This window comes from Salmo salar, chromosome 07 (assembly GCF_965601325.2).
Source record: "Salmo salar chromosome 07, fSalSal1, whole genome shotgun sequence".
Taxonomy (NCBI): Eukaryota; Metazoa; Chordata; class Actinopteri; order Salmoniformes; family Salmonidae; genus Salmo; species Salmo salar.
Genome location: NC_138297.1, coordinates 23,904,999 through 23,926,260, shown reverse-complemented (window position 1 = coordinate 23,926,260; position 21,262 = coordinate 23,904,999). Strand labels below are relative to the sequence as shown.

Genomic DNA, 21,262 nt, shown 5'->3' with positions numbered 1-21,262 from the left:
TCTCATCACCCCGAGAACACCATCCCTACAGTGAAGCATGGTGGTGGCAGCATCATGCTGTGGGGATGTTTTTCATCAGCAGGGACTGGGAAACTGGTCAGAATTGAAGGAATGATGGTACTAAATACAGGGAAATTCTTGAGGGAAAGCTGTTTCAGTCTTCCAGAAATTTGAGACTGGGATTGAGGTTCACCTTCCGGCAGGAAAATGACCCTAAGCATACTGCTAAAACAACACTCGAGTGGTTTAAGGGGAAACATTTAAATGTATTGGAATGGCCTAGTCAAAGCCCAGACCTCAATCCAATTGAGAATATGTAGTATGACTTAAAGATTGCTGTACACCAGCGGAACCCATCCAACTTGAAGGAGCTGTAGCAGTTTTGCCTTGAAGAATGGGCAAAAATTCCAGTGGCTAGATGTGTCAAGCTTATAGAGACATACCCCAAAAGACTTGCAGATGTAATTGCTGCAAAAGGTATCTCTACAAAGTATTGACTTTGGGATTGAGAATAGTCATGTACTGTATGCTCAAGTTTTCTTTTTTTTGGTCTTATTTCTTGTTTGTTTCTTCAAAGTGGTAGGCATGTTGTGTAAATCAAATGATACAAACCCCGAAAATCCATTTTAATTCCAGGTTGTAAGGCAACAAAATAGGAAACATGCCAAGTGGCATACTTCTGCAAGCCACTGTACTTAAGTTTCAAAAGTAGAAGTAATGTCTTATATTAAGCAAACCAGACAACACCATTTTTCTTTATTTTTTATTTTACTAATAGCCAGGGGCACAGTTCAACACTCAGACAAAATTCACAAGCAAAGCATTTGTGTTTAGTGAGTCTGCCCGATCAGAGGCAGTAGGGATGACCAGGGATGTTCTTTTGATAAGTGCTTGAATTTGACTATTTTCCTGTCCTGCTAAGCATTCAAAAGGTACTTGGGTGTACTTGGGTGTCAGGGAAAATGTAAGGAGTAAAAAAGTACATTACTTTCATTAGGAATGTATTGGAGTAAAAGTAAAAGTTGTCAAAAATATATATAGTAATGTAAAATACAGATACCCCCAAAAACGACTTAAGTAGTACTTAAAAGTATTTTTCCTAAGTACTTTTTACCATTGCAAAATTGCTAAAGTTTTCCATGATGAGATTCAAACACGCAACCTTTGGACTGCTAGACGTTTGCGTTTTACGCCTACACATCCACTCCGACCCACCACACATCTTTTGTTTTTGCCTTAAGTAACCTTCTGTTTTATGTAACCATAACAAACGTAGCATTGTTTATATATGCATTCCCTAAGGATGCGAACACATCATGGATGCATTATGATTGAAGTAAGCCTACAATACAAAAAAGTGTGTGTGTGCTTTTTTAACACTAAATGTGTGGTTATTTTACTTAACAGCAGGTGGCGGTGTACAGGTGTCCCAAACCCCAGGTGTCCACCATATCATTGTACATCATACATTCAAACAAATTCAACCAGACTATTATGAAAACAACAGCAGATAATGTTTTGAAGTATCATAGTGTTTGTCATTGTACACCTCAAACATTGTGCACAACTCTCTAGTCTAGAGCCTGGAGTAGTTTGGTTTTGGTTTTGGTCAGGTATTTTTAGTCTGGCAGTATGGATGGAAAGAGAAGTGGGTTCTGATTGCTGAGAAGAGAGTGTGTGGTTAGATGCGGAGAGAAAGAGCGAGAGAGAGAGAGAGAGTGACAATGAGAGAGAGAGAGACAGAGAGAGACAGAGAACGAGAGGGAGAGAGAGCTCTAGGCCAGTCTTCCTGTGGTGCAGGTTGCTGGTCTTCAGCAGAGAGAGAGAATTAAAGGATTTTACCTCAGTGGAAAATAACAAGTTCTATCAGTGTCACCATTATCATACACACAAATGTAAAAAAACAATGTGTATTTTATTGATTATTTCCCATTCAAGATACAGTACAGACATTACAAGTATTTTGAGTTTGGTCAAAAGTGCACCAGATTTTTTGCAGTTTGCATCCTAAATCTTTAGAAATATATGCCCAGGGCCATGTCATCTTTAATTTAAAAAAGTGGTCAAATTTTGGGAATCAATTCTAAATAGTAGTTAAAAAAGTAATACAAAATCTGTCAAGACTATGAATGGCCCAGTGATGTTCACCTCAGCAGGTCTCACTCAACACTGGGCTGCTCCTTCCTGTCACTCACAACACAGGAAGTGATGCGTTCCTCACTGGCCCCGCCTCCTCTACCTCAGGCCCCATTCATGATGGCTGTCACAAGGGGATTTTTGACTACTACAACTATTAAATATATTACATCAGTTCTTTATCAGTGCTACAGTACACTGATATCAACATTAAAACATTTGACATTATCTTCTGGCAGCAGAAACAACATTCGACTCCATCTCCATCATTTAACCTTTAGCTGTCTTCTTATCTTCTGAAGGAAACTCAGTGCTGCGTAGTTCAGAGAGTCTGGATCCTGATCCAGATCCTGTAGAAAACATATAATAATATTAGGGGTATCAAACAAATCTCAATTAACCACAACATTTAACCTCGGTATCTGAATAAGGAAAGAGTCATTTGAGTCAGTACACAAAGTTATTCAAAAATAAATGTTACATTGTGCAATACCATAGAGACATTTGGTCAGACAGAAATACTATGAAAATGGGTATGTGTGGTTTGCTCTCAGTTTGCTCCCAATAATCTGCGATATACACCTTGTAGAAAACACTTTTGGTCCTCCATGTCACGGATCCCTCCGGAACTTTCATTACGCACACCTGTCCCCTATTCCCACAGATTAGTGCTTCTATAAGTGTGCCATTTGGTTTCCATTGGGCTGTCCATTATTGTTACAATGTCCATTGGTACGTGTGAGTGGGTCCGTCCGACGATGCAACTTCAGCAGTGGCAACCGGCCCGTCCGACGACAACTCAACTTCGGCAGCTGCATCGGATCTTGATCGACCCGCACTGCATTCCTGTGATCGTCCTCGAGACCGGTGTCATTGCACTGCTGGTGCAGCGCTTCAGGGGGGGGGTACTGTCACGGATCACTCCGGAACTTTCATTATGCACACCTATCCCCTATTCCCACTGATTAGTACTTGCATAAGTGTGCCCTTTGGTTTCCATTGGGCTGTCCATAATTGTTACAATGTCCGTTGGTGCGTGTGAGTACCTGTGCTGTGTGTTTTGGCTTTTGTGCCATTGTGAATTGTGCAGATGATTATGAGTCGCGACCCGTGTGTTAATCTTAAGGCTCGGGGAGAGTGTTTGGAAGTTCGGCTGAATGACGTGCCCAAAGTAAACTGCCTGTTACTCAGGCCCATAAGCTAGGATATGCATATAATTGGATAGACAACACTCGGAAGTTTCTAAAACTATTACAATAATGTCTGTGAGTATAACAGAACTGATATGGCAGGTGTAAACCCGAGGAAAATCCATCCGGAATTTTTGTTGTTGTTGATATCACAGGCATTTCAATGATAGCCTATGGGAAAAACAAATAGATAAGACCCAGATTGCAGTTCCTATGGCTTCCACTAGATGTCAACAGTGTTTAGAAAGGGTTTCAGGCCTGTTTTTTGAAAAATGAACAAGTCGTTGTAGTTTTTCCAAGGTGTCCTTCATTAGAAAAGTAGTCTTGTTGTGCGCGTGAATGAGGTGTGCGCTCTTTGTTATTTATCTTCCCTATTGAACATACTATTCTCTGTCTTACATTTGATCATTTATTTAGATATTAGAGTGCCTGAGGATTAATTAGATACATTGTTTGACTTGTTTGGACAAACTTTACCAGTAACTTTTTGGATTCGTTTGTATGCATGTTGAATGAGTGGATTACTGAGATCAGTGGCACCAACTAAACTAACTTTTTTGATATCAAGAGGGACTTTATCGAACGAAACAACCATTCATTGTGTAGCTGGGACCCTTGGGATTGCAAACAGAGGAAGATCTTCAAAGGTAAGTGATTTATTTTATTGCTATTTGGAATTTTGTGACGCCTGTGCTGGTTTGAAAATAGTATTTTGATGTGGGGTGCTGTCCTCAGATAATCGCATGGTATGCTTTCGCCGTAAAGCCTTTTTGAAATCTGACAACGGGGTTGGATTAACAAGAATTTAAGATTTTAAATGATGTAAGACACTTGTATTTTCATGAATGTTTAATATTACGATTTTTGTATTTTGAATTTCGCGCTCTGCAATTTCACCAGATGTTGTCATAGTGGAATGCTAGCTGGACACCGATCCCAAAGAGGTTTTAACTTCTTTGGGCTAGGGGGGCAGTATTTTGAAGTTTGGATGACAAACGTGCCCAAAGTTAACTGCCTGTTACTCAGGCCCAGAAGCTAGGATATGCATATAATTAGCATTGGATAGACAACACTCTGAAGTTTCTAAAACTGTTAAAATATTGTCTGTGGGTATAACAGAACTGATTTGGCACGCGAAACCCCGAGGACAATCCATCCTGGAATTTCTTTGTTGTTGAGGTCATTGGACTTTTCAATGCTTTTCTATGGGAAAGTCTAATAATTAGGACCCAGATTGCAGTTCCTATGGCTTCTAGATGTCAACAGTCTTTAGATATTGTTTCATGCTTGTTTTTTGAAAAATGAAGAAGTATTCGAATTCTTTCGAAGTATCCCTCTTTTGGTGCGCGTGAATGAGTGCGTGCTCCTCGTTCTTTTTCTTCGGTATTAAACACAGTGTATTCTGTCTTAAATTTTATCGATTATTTACATATTAGGGTACCTGAGGTTGGATTAGAAACGTTGTTTGAATTGTTTGGACGAAGTTTACAGGTAACTTTTTAGATTCCTTTGTAGGCATGTTGGGCGAGTTGGAACAGGTGGATTTCTGAATCAAACGCAGAAAAATAAACGGACATTTTTGGGATATAAAGGACTTTATCGAACAAAACAACCATTCATTGTGTAACTGGGACCCTTTGGATTGCCAAAAGATGAAGATCTTCAAAGGTAAGTGATTTATTTTATCGCTATTTTTGAGTTTTGTGACACCTGTGCAGGTTATGAATTCATGTTAATGCAGGAAGTGGGTAAGGCGATGTCCTTCTAATGATAGTCATCCTCATCCTGGTCCTCAAGATCAGACGAGACACAAAAACACACAACACAGATACATGGAGGGTCACGTTGGTAACAATGATTCGGGAGACAGGCGCAGGAATGCGTAATAGTTTTTTTTATTCAGTCCAAATTTTGGCGTGCCGTGTAAAGGCACCGGGACGAAGACCAAACAAACAGGTAACAAAAAAACAGTGTAGAAACCCAAAACAAAAGTGCGAGGAGTACCTTGAATAAATTACACACGCGCACAATGATTAACATAATTTTTTAATGACTACCTCATCTCTGTATTCCACCCATACAAGTATCTGTAGGGTCCCTCAGTCAAGCAGTGAATTTCAAACACAGATTCAACCACAGAGACAAGGGAGGTTTTCCCATGCCTCACAAAGAAGGGCACCGATGGGTAAAAAAAAGCTGTACTTTAATTTCCCTTTGCTCATGGTGAAGTACTTAGTTACACTTTGGATTGTGTATCAGTACACCCAGTCATGGCAAAGATACAGGCATCCTTCCTATCTCAGTTGCTGGAGAGGATAGGAAACTGCTGAGGGATTTCAACATGAGTTACAGAGTTGAATGGCTGTGAAAGGAGAAAACTGAGGCTGGATCAACAACATTGTAGTTACTCCACAATACGAACCTAAATGACAGAAGGAAATAATATATGATAAAACATGCATCTTCTTTGCAATAAGGCACTAAAATAAAACTTCAAAACATGTGGCAAAGAAATTCCCTTCGGGACAAATCCAAAACAAAACATTGAGTACCACTATTCCACCCTGGCAGGTTGGGATGGATGGGTTGGAGTATAATGAAAATGTTTAGCAACCCAAAGGTTGCGAGTTCAAATCTCAGCACAGACAACTTTAGCATATTAGCAGCTTTTCAACTACTTACAACTGTTTTGCCACATTGGAACTACTTAGCTTGTTAGCTAACCCTTCCCCGAACCCTAACCTTAACACTTTTAGCTAACCCTTCCGCGAACCCTAACTCTGACCTTAAGCCATTAACCTAACTCCTAAACTTTACCCTAACCTTAACTCTAACCCCTAACACTAGCTAATGTTAGCGAGCTAGCTAATGTTAGCCATCGATCTACAATTCGTAACATATCATAAGTTTAGCAAATTTGTGACATATTTTACGTTTTGCAAATTCATAACATACAATACAAATTGTAATTCGTAACATATCCTCTCTGGGCTAGGCGGGACGAATTCGTCCCACCTACGCAACAGCCAGTGTAATCCAGTGGCGCGATTTTCAAATACCTTAAAAATCCTATTACTTAAATTTCTCAAACATATGACTATTTTACAGCTATTTAAAGACAAGTCTCTCGTTAATCTAACCACACTGTCCGATTTCAAAAAGGCTTTACAATGAAAGCAAAACATTAGATTATGTCAGCAGAGTACCCAGCCAGAAATAATCAGACACCCATTTTTCAAGCTAGCATATAATGTCACAAAAACCCAGAAGACAGCTAAATGCAGCACTAACCTTTGATGATCTTCATCAGATGACAACCCTAGGACATTATGTTATACAATACATGCATGTTTTGTTCAATCAAGTTCATATTTATATCAAAAAACAGCTTTTTACATTAGCATGTGACGTTCAGAACTAGCATACCCCCGCAAACTTCCGGGGAATTTACTAAAAATGTACTAAATTACTCACGATAAACGTTCACAAAAAGCATAACAATTATTTTAAGAATTATAGATAAATAACTCCTCTATGCACTCGATATGTCCGATTTTAAAATAGCTTTTTGGTGAAAGCGCATTTTGCAATATTCTAAGTACATAGCCCAGCCATCACGGGCTAGCTATTTAGACACCCGGCAAGTTTAGCCTTCACCAAAATCTGATTTACTATAACAAAAAATGTTATTACCTTTGTTGTCTTCGTCAGAATGCACTCCCAGGACTTCTACTTCAATAACAAATGTTGGTTTGGTCCCAAATAATCCATCGTTATATCCAAATAGCGGCGTTTTGTTCGTGCGTTCCAGACACTATCCGAAATGGTAAATCAGGGTTATGAGCATGGCGCAATTCGTGACAAAAAAATTCTAAATATTCCATTACCGTACTTCGAAGCATGTCAACCGCTGTTTAAAATCAATTGTTATGCAATTTATCTCGTAAAAAAGCGATAATATTCCGACCGGGAATCTCCTTTTCGGTAAACAGAGGAAAAAACAGAAAGACGGGGGCGGCCAGTGCACGCGCCTAAGCCCACTGTCCCTTGATCGGCCACTTGAGAAAGGCGATAATGTGTTTCAGCCTGGGGCTGGGATGACGACATTCAGGTTTTTCCCGGGCTCTGAGAGCCTATTGGAGCCGTGGGAAGTGTCACGTTACCGCAGAGATCCTAAGTTTTGGAAAGAGATGTCAAAGAAAGCCAATAAATGGTCAGACAGGCCACTTCCTGTAAAGGAATCTCTCAGGTTTTGACCTGCCATTTGAGTTCTGTTATACTCACAGACACCATTCAAACAGTTTTAGAAACTTTGGAGTGTTTTCTATCCAAAGCCAATAATTATTTGCATATTCTAGTTACTGGGCAGGAGTAGTAACCAGATTAAATCGGGTACGTTTTTTATCCAGCCGTGTCAATACTGCCCCCTACCCCCAACAGGATATCATATGAAATGGTATGAACTTATGTAAAAACATGTTTTCACTTTGTCTTTATCTGGCATTGTGTGTAGATGTGTGAGAACATTTTATTCATTTTGAATTCAGGCTGTAACACAAGTGCTGAATAAGTCAAGGGGTATGAATACTTTCTGAAAGCACTTTACATGAGAAAGATAGAGATACTCACTTTCTTTAGATGACTGGTATTTCTTCAACATCGAGATTTGTGAGAATAAATAATTATAATGATAAAATATATGTCTAGCAATGTTTTGCCTTTGTTTCATGATAACTCCTGATTAGCCATATAAATAGTTGAAAAAGTACCTTGAATTTTTGGAACTGTTGCTTGTGGCTATGTGGATACAATCCACAGAAATACAGGCCACGGTCAGCTATTTCCAATTTAGTGATTTTGAGAAAGATAGTGGTGTTGTTGCTGAACATTTCAGAATGGCTCCTTTGAAAACCATTGTGGAGATCAGGTGTTGAGTTAAAGCCGAACATAGACGAGATACACACAGGCTCTGATCCGTTGACTTGCTTGAACCATGCTGTGTGTCCCACAGCCGTTGTAACATTGGAGCACTGCAAGGTGATGTTATCCCAAGTACGGACCTCCATAGTCTGAGACTGAGAAACCAAAACAGAGACCAAACCTGAAACAGATAGAACAAAGTCCAACATTAATGACTGTAATCGGTGATATCACATGTACATGTTAGAAATGAGGAAGAAGTGCTGCACTGAACATTCTGGTTATACTTGATGAATGCAGTAAGTCTTACTCTGTCTCCATGATAGATTTAACAGTAGCTTACTTACTCAATCCATAGAGTAGTAGAGCTTGTAGGAAGGTTCTGGACATTCTGTGTCTAGATCTATTCTGCTCTGTCTGGTTATGAATCAGAGAACACCTCTTCATTCACGCTGAGATCACAATGAGATCAAAGAGACAGCAAATCAATTTATAACATTTTTGATATGCGTTTTTCTGGATATTTTTGTTGTTATTCTGTCTCTCACTGTTCAAATAAACCTACTATTAAAATTATAGACTGATCCTTTCTTTGTCAGTGGGCAAACGTACAAAATCAGCAGGGGATCAAATACTTTTTTCCCCCACTGTAACGTCAGAGTTCGCTGTTAGAAGTAGAACAGATGATACGGTTGGCTGTCCTCTTCCTTCTCTCTGCTGGTCTCAGAACAGCCAATCAGGCCTGGGGACCATCATTCCATTCTCATCTGTCAGACAGAAGGACTAGTTTTTATGAATTTCACTGAGGAGTATGGTCCTCTTCTTCCTCCTCTGAAGAGCCTCCACTGTTATACACACAATGGGTATCTATCTACAGAGGAGGACAATGACAAAACACTGTCTGGCCATCTCTCAGTTATTTGCAGTATGTAGAGCCAGCTGTAATGATGCAAACTTACTACTGAAATAGAGATTGATGTCTTTGATTAATCAAAACATGTATCTTTTTATGGTTTGTTTCTTGCTTTTGCTAGGTCTGATATTTGAAAGACCTTTTCGCTGGAGACACAGTTAATTTGGAATGCTTTATCACTGGGAAACTTGGCAACTACTTCAACTGGTTCAAAGTGATAATGGGGCAACTTCCAGTGTTGATCTAATCTCTGTATGCTCACTCCAACACTGCAACGTTCTTTGGAGAGTTTAACAATTTTGCTTTGCTACAAGGAAGAGTGTAACCAGTTTTGGGCTGACCAATTCAGATGCCAGGCCATTAAACATGGTGATATAGTACTGTGCTGTATGTAAATATGGACGGGACCAAGCTGAATATTCATGGTAAATACAATATGGTTGTTTATTAACCTGTTGGGTCTAGGGGGCAGCATTTGCACGTCTGGATAAAAAAAATGTACCCGATTTAATCTGGTTACTAATCCTACCCAGTAACTAGAATATGCATATACTTATTATATATGGATAGAAAACACTCTAAAGTTTCCAAAACTGTTTGAATGGTGTCTGTGAGTATAACAGAACTCATTTGGCAGGCAAAACCCTGAGACATTTTCTGACAGGAAGTGGATACCTGATGTGTTGTATTGACTTTAAACCTATCCCATTGAAAAACACAGGGGTTTAGGAATATTTTGGCACTTCCTATTGCTTCCACTAGATGTCACCAGCCTTTACAAAGTGTTTTGAGTCTTCTGGAGGGAGATCTGACCGAACAAGAGCCATGGAACGGTGATGTCCCATTAGACACCTGGCGCGCTACTTCATGTTGGGTACCCTCGTTCCAATACGTTATAAAAGGCTATGCATTCGTCCACCTTGAATATTATTCATGTTCTGGTTAAAAAAGGCCCTAATGATTTATGCTATACAACGTTTGACATGTTTGAACGAACGGAAATATATTTTTTCCCCTCGTTCATGACGAGAAGTCCGGCTGGCTTACATCATGTGCTAACGAGACGGAGATTTTTGGACATAAATGATGAGCTTTTTTGAACAAAACTACATTCGTTATGGACCTGTGATACCTGGAAGTGACATCTGATGAAGAGAATCAAAGGTAATGGATTATTTACATAGTATTTTCGATTTTAGATCTCCCCAACATGACGTCTAGTCTGTATCGCAACGCGTATTTTTCTGGGCACAGTGCTCAGATTATTGCAAAGTGTGATTTCCCAGTAAGGTTATTTTTAAATCTGGCAAGTTGATTGCGTTCAAAAGATGTAAATCTATAATTCTTTAAATGACAATATAATATTTTACCAATGTTTTCTAATTTTAATTATTTAATTTGTGACGCTGACTTGACTGCCGGTTATTGGAGGGAAACGATTTCCTCAACATCAATGCCATAGTAAAACGCTGTTTTTGTATATAAATATGAACTTGATAGAACTAAAAATGCATGCATTGTCTAACATAATGTCCTAGGAGTGTCATCTGATGGAGATTGTAAAAGGTTAGTGTATCATTTTAGCTGGTTTTATGGTTTTGGTGACCCTGTCTTTGACTTGACAAAACATTACACACAACTCTTGTAAATGTACTGTCCTAACATACTCTAAATTTATGCTTTCGCCGTAAAACCTTTTTGAAATCGTAAAACGTGGTTAGATTAAGGAGATGTTTATCTTTCAAATGGTGTAACATAGTTGTATTTTTGAAAAATTTGAATTTTGACATTTATTTGGATTCAAATTTGCCGCTCTTGAAATGCACCTGCTGTTGATGGAGTGCACCACAGGTGGCACGCTAGCGTCCCACCTAGCCCCAAGAGGTTAACAATATACAAACATGAACCTTAGTTATTGTACTGTATTAGCCAATACTGTATTATATACATTTATAAAAATGTGGAAATATAAAAGGTTAAATTATTTTAGGTGCACACATTCAAGTGGCAACTGAAGCAGATATGAGGATCCTTGTCCTCCTCTCCATCATACGAACTGAAATTCTCCTTTGCTGTCATCTTCTTCATCATCTACCTTGTCAGGAAAAAGATCAAGTCAATGATTCAGTTTCTCAGTCCTTCAGCTGTTACAAACATAAATGTGGTTTACTGCCTGGTCAAATGTTTCAGTACTCGTCAGCTTAGTTGACAATGTCAAGGTAAAATGCACACATGTTTATGATGCAGATTTGCATATAATACTTTATCAAACTTTCAATTCATAATTTAATCGTTACAGTATGATATGGTAACATACTCAAACAAGACTGGAAGTATTTCACTGCAATTGCATTATGGGAGCTTACACAAAGTGTCTCGGAAATGTCTCCATCCTGCCATCTCCCTCATCCACGCTGTGATCTGTTCATTGGGAAGCTCAGTGCAGCGTCATTTTCTGAGTCCATGTTCATATCTGAAAAAAGGAGAAGAGATAACGAGAGAGATACATACTGTCGTGGAAATTCAACACCAGGGACACTGTCACAACACCTACGGAAGGTGGCGACCATCCTCGGCCGGGCGGCGCTCGGCGGTCGTTGTCGCCGGCCTACTAGCTGCCACTGATCTCTGTTTCACATTCTGTTAGTTAGGTCTAGGTTAGTTACGCACCTGTTTTGTATTAGTTGTTAGTGGGAAGGGGTATTTAGGCTAGCTAGTTAGGTTTGTGGGTTGTGCGGGATTGTTTATTGTCTGGGCTGATGTTGCTTGTGAGGGTCTGTGTTTTTCCACAAAATTATTGTTGGGCTGTGTCCCTAGTTTTCTGTCGTAGAGGGTGGTGCCTTCAATTTTGCACACCCTGCACTCCATGCTTGTATTTTCCGTGCAAATATTTATTAAAAGTATTATTCCCGGAATCATCTGTCTCCTGCGCCTGACTCCACCTCTCCTGCTTCCTCAAGCCACCCATTGTGACAGACACCTGAAGTCAAACTTAAATGAATCATTCTTTATTATCAGCAAGATGGAGAGGTTCCAAGAAACGTGATGCACCAAGTAGTACACGTCTGTCAGGAGCTCTCACATCCACATTCACTTAATACTATTCCCAAACACACTCAATTGTCCCATACTACAGTAGTCGCAGCCTACAGTGGTCCCAGACCATAGTGGTGCCAGACCACATAGACAATTCCCAGAATTGCCTATAGACAGCTGTTGGTGGGGCTTCTCTACCCTTTCCACGACAGTACTTCATCCACAATTACGAAATTACTCCAGAAACCTATATGAATGTGGAGCAGTATAATGTCAGGCAAAATATAATGCCAAATTCCTCACTTGGACTGTGGGTGAAGTGTCCATGCTCTCCCCTAATAAATAACAAAACATATATTTTTTGTGTATTCTTGTTTGGTGTAATATTAATTAATGACATTGATATATTACATTCATATATAATATATTTTGTATAAAGTATAAGAAAGTCAAACGATAGCACACATTTATCCAGAGCTCTCCTTCACAAGATATCCAGAGCTCTCCTTCACAAGAAAGTGTGTGTTGCTATCAGGATAATAATGTTATGTTGTTCATAAATCCGTGTTGATTCTCTTGAGAATAATACATACATACATTTGAAAGGAGGGAATTCTTAAGGTTTCAGACCAGAATATCCCCAACATATAAATTATAATAACTGTAGCTACATTTGGTGCCCCTGTTGTGGAATATTCTAATCAAGTGAGAGAGACTTTGTCGTTTCTTCAAACAATCATATTTTTTCAATATCGATGAATTATTGCAATAATGAGACTAGTCAACACAACAGTCTTGACTTTTGGGCCCAGAGCGTAACCGATAATAAAACAAACAGATCTTATATAGGACCTAAAATGCTGAGTCAGGGCTGGTTCCACCCCTCCCATAAGCCACCTTGGTCCATCTCCTGGTTATCTGCACGGGATGTTGTTTTACCCCAAAACCGGCTTAGTTTCCCAGATGCCAGTGTAACCGGTGTGAAATGGCTAGCTAGTTGGCGGGGTGCGCGATAATAGCGTTTCAATCGGTGACGTCACTCGCTCTGAGACCTTGAAGTAGTTGTTGCTCTGCAAGGGCCGTGGCATTTCTGGAGCGATGGGCAATGATGCTTCGTGGGAGGCAGCTGTTGATGTGTGCAGAGGGTCCCTGGTTTGAGCCCAGGTAGGGGCGATGAGAGGGACAGAAGCTAAACTGTTACACCAGGAAGATGAGGCAACGAGAGATCGTTCTGAACTCTTCCAGGCTATCTCTATCTAGGGTCACACATACCACATCTTGTCTATGGAATGCCAGCTTTAGGTTTTTATCAGCAAGTCATTGTCAGCTCAAGCTATCTCTAGCAAAACCCATTAACGTGACCATACGCCCAGACTAACTGCAGGAAGCTAGAGTGGAAACCATCTCTTTACAGATACACAGAATTAAACAGAACAGAAATGTCCTACTATTTGTTAAGTATATAATCCTTAACTATTAATATCAAACAAATCAGGTAAATATACATTTTTTCTATCACACCCCGTGTGAGGAGAATACGTAATTTTCTTATTGTATAAAATGTGTGCATCGTTTTTTATCAGCTCTTACACCGTCTTACCCTCATTGTCCAGCTTGGTTCCGTTCACTTGAGTTCCTTCATTGGCTAAAGAGAACCACACAACATTTAGACATTCTGATGGAAGAAAATCTGAAATTCAAATTAGAAACATAGTTTTCTACTAAACTTTCTGTTTCTTCACTGACCTTGAATCACAAGATACACACCATCTCCAAAATAGTATTAATTATACCAGAATATTCTACAATGATATTATCCAACATCAGTATGGGAAACATTCCATAGGGTCAAATTAAAACTCTAATTATCCTTATGTAGCTCAAAACGAGATGTATTTGGAAAATCTCTCTGGAATTGCACAATGTCCCGGTGTGTTTCAGCCATATCCAGGATAGCACTGAGTCTACCATGGAGAAGGCTTCTTGCCTGACAGTTAGAGAGCAGAAAGTCTATTTTCTCTGATTGGTGGGAGATATATCAAATCACACCTTTCCTGGTAGGTGGGTGAGCAGACACCGCACTTCTTACAAAGAGAGCATTTATTGTAAATAATATATATGTATATCTATGCAGTATGTGTAGTCAGAGATATTCTCATGGTGTGCAAGTACCAGGTCTCTCCTAAATATTTGTATATGTGGTCGCAGAGATGTTCTGTAGACAGCGTGTATAAAGACATGTACAGTGTGAATAAATTAATGGTTTATTATGTTAAAAACAGACAGTCATACAACAAAAATAGGATTCTCTATTAGATGATTACTTACAAGCTGTCAAAAGTGATGGCTATTTAAGGCATTACAGGATCATTATATAAATCTGACATATAGACAATGTTCAAATTACAGTTTCTTTGTTGTGTGTAAAATGCCATACTAATGTCAGTTACCAAAAGCAGTTTTATTAGGCTACCAATAGTTCTTGGTGTCTTTGTGACAGTGGTGATATATTTCACTGCTGCTGAAGGTGCCTGACATCAGAGTACACTGCATCCTCTCTGCTGGTCTTCTCTCTCACTCTTCTAGAGGAGGAGGAGTTGTTCTTGGGGGTGAAACTCACAGCTGCGTAGTTCAACACGTCACTGTCTTGATTCTGAGGGGGGTGGAGCCATGAGGAAAACCATTATGATGATAGCATGATCTACTATATAATGTTTCTATTCTCCTGTGGAAGAAAACACTCTACAAAAGACATGACTGATCAGACGTTACACCCACTACAATGACCTGACAGTCAGTGTAACAGAGACAGAAGTTTCATGGAAAAATGAACAGCGATCACAAAGATCAGTAGGCTACATCTAGTACAGTGACGTATTACTTCCAAAAAAGCTTAATAACATAAAAAGCACACATAAACTGAATACTAGCTGTAAGGAAAGTTAAATAGCAGTTGTAAAGAAGCACTCTAGTAAAAACTGAAAATATACTGTATTTATACATATTGACAAAATTACCTGACTGCCAAAGGACTTTGGGACATCTGTCCTCCCTTGAAAGTTTGAAATAGAGGAATGACAGCAATTAATTTGAAGACAATACATTTTTCTGTTTAACCTCATGTAGTTAGTTAACTAGGCTTATAAGTTGGAAATTGAATTGATATTTGCAGAATGTACATTTATTGACATGAAACATTAGACTTGATATAAAGTAATACCTCTGCTATCTCTGTTCAGAGTCTTGCACAGAGCCCAGACAAGTAGAAAGGTCACTATCCCCAGAACGATGTTGGAGACGACCAAGGTCAGAACAGTAGGACTCAGATCAAATGGAGAATCATGCTCTGGAACTGTGGAGAATGTACTGGTATTTTGTATTAATTAACCCTAAGTAGTAAGACCATCAAACAATAAAATAATGCACCAATAATCTAATGGTGGTACAGCTCTATCTTGTTGTGACAAAAGTATGTACTTTTTTTTAGGTTAATTCTTATGAATATATCATTGTGTTCATTTACAAATTAAATGGGAATTACCTTCAATATCCATCTTGGTCCCGTTCCCAAACAGTATCTCCCCACATGAGGTCACAGCACAGTAGTAAGTCCCAGCATCAGAGAGGCTGAGGTTCCTCTTGGGGAGGTTGTAGACACAGCTCTGTGTAGGAGACCCAGCCTCAAAGCTCTGCTCACACTGATCACTCCTGTCTCCATGGGTGTAAATTATTCCTGGATGGGATTCTCCTGAGCCATGTCTGAACCAATAGACACTGTGTTCTCCTACACAGGTCTTAGTGTGTATTGTACAGTTCAGAGTCACAGAGTCTCCTGGCTGGACTGACTCAGACACAGGCTGCTGTACAACAGTATCACTGTTCAACTGAGCACCTTTGAAATTAATAATTCATTATTCAATATTACATCCACAAATAAATTTGTTTTAATTTACCGGCATTTGTTTTCCTCTTACAACTGATTCACCTAATACTATGGTCAAATGCACACAATGATGTGATTATTGTGGATTGTCAGAGTAATATAGTAGTTAGATTAAAATGTTTATATGCTTTGCAAGAAAAAAACGATTTTCCTAATAATCCTGTTTACATGGACACATCTGAAATCAGGCTGCAGAAAATTGGCAATCAAAATCAAATGTATACCAGAGGGAGCATGTTCATTTTGGAGAGGATATTTCATTCTGAGTTAGGACATACAAAGTTTGTAGCTATGTGAAAACGACTTTTAAGACGCATACGTTCAGTTGTTCCGAACTGACTTTCCTCATGCTAAAGGGCTAGACTTGCTCGACTGGTGCTAGCACATGTACAGATCAAATAAACCACTGGAACGCCAATTAAGGTGATGACATGTCCTCATAATTCTACAGATTTCTCAGATAACCAGGTGTTTTAATCGGCGTATGCTTACTACGATCGCGACCTTACGCCGATTAAGATAAGCAGAGTAAGGTGTTTACATGACTAACACCGTACTCAGGCTTCTGCCATAATCAGTTTATTAGTGTACATGTAAACGTACTCGTTGTAAATACTGTGTTATCATTACCTTTAACCATCAAGGCAGTTCCAGGTCCAAACTCTACAAAGTTTAAGCGCAGAAGTCCACAGTAGTATATTCCAATGTCCTCTGGCTTCGTAGCAGATATAGTTAGGTGACATTTTCTTTTTTCTATCAATACACCAAAACGCCCGTTTCTAAAGTTACCTAAATAATGTACATGTTTGTAAAAGATCTCTGCCTTTGCCACACACTGGAGTTTCTTGCCAGTGGTCATCTTGTACCACACCATGTGATCAACATTACTGGTTACATGGCATTCAACTGTCACGTTGTCCCCCAACTTTGCTGCAAGGAATGGAGCAGGCTGAGAAATCTCAGATGATTTGGTCACATCTGAAACAAAATTAGGTATTTCCATTGAGAAAAAGACTGTATAGCAAACACATATTATTGAACACAGATGGAAAGTAGACTATCTTGGGAAATGTGTCACTTACAAGAGTTGCAGAGAAGAAGAAAGACCAAGAGCTCAACCATCTTGTCCTCACCTCTAGCTTTTCTGGAGCAGGGGTGATTTGTTAAGTGCATCCTGTACTTAACAAGTCACAGACTCACATATCTTATGTCTGATTGGTCAGATCTAGGTGGCGTCTGATTGGTCTGTCAGATTTGTATGTTCAGCTCAACATCTGATTGGCTGCCGAGTAGGTCATATGTGGAACAGGAACAGTCTTTCTATGAAGTTTGAATCAGTGTAATTTTGCAAGAATGGAAACAAGACAATACAACCTGAAAATATGATGTTTGGATCAGACCCATGTTGTGAGTAAGGAAACTCAAACCTACTTAGGGACTACCCTGTTTTTACTTTGACTTCACAGTTCACCTAGAGGGTAATTTGTTTAACATTTTAATATACCTAAACGTAACATATAACATGATGAAAATACACTAGGGTGTAATAACAAACTCCATAAGGAAGCAGTGATTTCTGATCAGACACCTTTATTCAATTAGCATATTTAATTCTTTAGAGAAACAATGAAAGCCTACTCATCGAATATTCTAATACAAATTGCTTCTCTAGGTTACAAGTAGAGCTATTTCCTATTTTATTTAGCTATTATTTACGTCCAAAAAGCAGTTATTTTACCAGTCATCACAAGGCCTTCAAAGTTATCTCTAATGTATATGGATGTGGTTTCAGTTCAATGTGGTGAGGTTCTTCCCATATCTCTCTCCTGCTGAAGGTACCTGACCTCAGAGTACTCTGCATCCTCTCTGCTGGTCTGGGCTCTCTCTCTTCTGGAGGAGGAGCTTTTCTTGGTGGTGAAACTCACAGCTGCATAGTTTACCACGTCACTGTCTTGGTTCTGTGTGAGAGAGGTGGAGCCATAACAAGACATTATACTGGTCACATCTCCTAGACAAACCCTTTTGAGATGGAGAAAAACGTGATACAACAAAGAGTTTTCCTGATTGACTGGTGGGGTTTCATCTTCAAATTAAAAACAAGAAGGAAAACGTATTACATATACAAGCTATCTCGCTGAAACAATCAATATGGTTTGGACATAGTAAAAAATGATAGTCAATGAAAAATTCCACAACAGCAAGTATATTACTGTAACTAGTCATATGCAGGACACATGCAAAACAACAGCAAGTATATTAGTGTAACTAGTCATAGGCAGGAAACATGCAAAACAACAGCAAGTATATTAGTGTAACTAGTCATATGCAGGAAACATGCAAAACAATAGTAAGCCTGACTCTACCTTCAGGTCCTCTGGTCCTTTCCTTGCATATCCAACATGTCAATAGAATGATGACAATCACAACCACAATGTTTGATATGACCAGCACAAGAGCAGTGGGAGTCAGGGGGAAATCATACTCTGAAACCAAAGAATTACATGATTTATTATGCTCATTATCTAGCAATACAAGAGTAAATGAATATAGTAATAATCATTTCTTCAGGTAACATGACACAAACATGTTTTTAATTAACCTCTTAAGGATCCGCCCCATTTTTTTTTAAATGTTCGCCTAAAATGACATACCAAATCTAAACATGTTTTCCATTAAAAACTAAGTGAAATTACCTTGAATGTCCAGCTTGGTCCAGTTCCCAAACAGTATCTTCCCACATGAGGCCACATCACATTAGTAAGTCCCAGCATCAGAGAGGCTGAGGTTCCTCTTGGAGAGATTGTAGACCCAGCTCTGTGTAGGAGACCCAGCCTCAGGGCTCTTCTCACACTGATCACTCCTGTCTCCATGGGTGTAAATAATTCCTGAACAGGATTATCCTGAGCCATGTCTGAACCAATAGACACTGTGTTCTCCTACACAGGTCTCAGTGTGTATTGTACAGTTCAGAGTCACAGAGTCTCCTGGTTGGACTGACTTCGACACAGGTTGCTGTATAACAGTCTTTCTCTTTAAAGTTGTGCCTGATAACAAAGTTAAATAACAGATAAAATAACGAATTACAAATATTCAGAGGACATACTGTATGTAAAGTAGTTCCCAATGTCCTCTTGTTTTGTGTCAGAAACGTTGAGGTGAAATGTGTTTTTGCCAGCCAACACAGAGAATCGCCCATCATTGAATTCATTGTGGAATTGTACATCACTCTGGTACTTGGAAAATGTAGAAATGTATTGAAGCACCATGCCAGTGGTGAGTTTGTACCACATCATGTAGTTGATGTTCTCACTGGTCATGTGGCAATCAATAGCCACATTGCCTCCTTCTGGAATGAAACACGCTGAACAATTATTTGTGTTTTAGATGTACCTGAATTTAAATAATAAATGGACCATGTTGGAAACACATGTACCAAATATAGTAAGAACCTGTAATGTATGTTTAACAGTTATAAGATTAGTATATTGAGCTAGATGTTACTTGCAAGCTTTCCAGATGAAAAGAAAGATGAAGAGTTGGTCCATCTTGCTTGTTCCTTCAAGTGATGATATTGACCTGTGTGAAATGCAATCTCTCTACAGAACAGAAGAGAAAGGAAACTTGTTGTCACGTCCTGACCAGTAATAGGGGTTATTTGTTATTGTAGTTTGGTCAGGACGTGGCAGGGGGTATTTGTTTTATGTGGTTCGGGCTGGTTGTGTTAGTTGTAGGGTGTTTGATTTAGTATTCCGGGTTTTGGGCACTATTCTATGTTGATGTATTTCTATGTTCAGTCTAGTTATTTGTACTACTATGTTTAGTTAATTGGGGGTTGAACCCTCAATTGGAGGCAGGTGTTTTCTCGTTGCCTCTGATTGAGGGTTCTATAAATAGGTATGCGTTTGTTTTAGTATTTGTGGGAGATTGTGCTAGGTATAGCTTTGTTGCCTTAGCGGGCTGTTATTAGTAGTTGTGTTCTTGTTGTGTACGTATTTATTTTGGTTTACCTTCTTTGTCCGTTTAAATAAAAAGAAGATGAGTGCACATTTCCCCGCTGTGTCTTGGTCCGCTTTACCATACGACAACCGTGACACTTGTTTTTTCTTTCATTGGTTGATCTCCGGTACCGTCTGATCTGGATGTTCAAATTTGATTGGTTGGCCAGTAGGTCATGAATGCAACAAACACTGTGCATTCATGTTGTTGTACAGCTTGAACATGTGTTGCACAACTTTATCACATTCCACGTTTGAATATGTTTATTTTTGTTTTTGAAACTGAATGTGACTAGTGTGGATTTATCCTTTATTAGGCCTCAGTTTAAAATGTCTACAATACTATGTACTACAGCCGTCCACCTGAGGGCTTGTCCACCTGAACGTATAAGACATAACCACAAGCATCAATGGATCACTTTACTTCATCTGTTGTTCTTGCCATTGTGGTCCATGGGAGTCATACAGTAGTTGTGACCTTGTTGGCCACATTTTATGACCCTGTCATCCTCGAGGGCTTCTATGACCACCACACAGTCACTTCATAACACAGAGAAACATCTACAGAAACAATGATAATAGTCTTTGCTTAGCCAGCAATATCTCATATACATTTTATTCTCCAATGTATGGACAGATAAAAGCCCTCCCATGATATAAATATGAGGAAACTCATTCTTCTTGTCCCAGATGATGATGATGATACTTTACATCACACTTAAAACTGTCATGTGTGTGTGGGGCAAAGTACTTCAGAAGTCTAGGTCAAATGACCCAATAGAAAGTTCATTGTGGTTTTTCACAGATTTCAGTTGAATATATATGTAGATATCAAGCTGCCTCATGAAAATAGTGGTCTACTGCTGCTAAAATGGGCAACTTGAAGAGCAATTATAGAGTATGTGAAACAACTGACTGACACCACTGAGACATCCTGCTGGAAACCACATAGAGAGAAAGTCAATGCAGAAAGACAGAGAAAGATAGACAGAGAGAGAGAAAGAGAGTGTGAGAGTCAGAAAGAGAAAGACAAAGAAAGAAAGAAAGAAAGAAAGAAAGAAAGAAAGAAAGAAAGAAAGAAAGAAAGAAAGAAAGAAAGAAAGAAAGAAAGAAAGAAAGAAAGAAAGAA

General features: G+C 39.1%; 1 protein-coding gene and 2 pseudogenes across 1 annotated transcript; 1 reads left to right on the top strand and 2 right to left on the bottom strand.

Moving 5' to 3' along the window:
• LOC123743870 (uncharacterized) overlaps nucleotides 1–21,262 on the top strand; it is a 105,149-nt pseudogene that overhangs the window by 67,239 nt on the left and 16,648 nt on the right.
• On the bottom strand, nucleotides 14,447–17,286 carry LOC106608739 (uncharacterized). The gene is made up of 6 exons (XM_014206843.2): nucleotides 17,221–17,286; nucleotides 16,769–17,116; nucleotides 15,737–16,087; nucleotides 15,416–15,547; nucleotides 15,213–15,247; nucleotides 14,447–14,848 (listed from the first exon to the last, which is right to left on the bottom strand). Exons 1-6 carry the CDS (start codon nucleotides 17,258–17,260, stop codon nucleotides 14,708–14,710), a joined length of 1,047 nt encoding a protein of 348 aa, XP_014062318.1. The 5' UTR covers nucleotides 17,261–17,286; the 3' UTR covers nucleotides 14,447–14,707.
• On the bottom strand, nucleotides 17,932–19,455 carry LOC145879972 (uncharacterized; annotated as a pseudogene).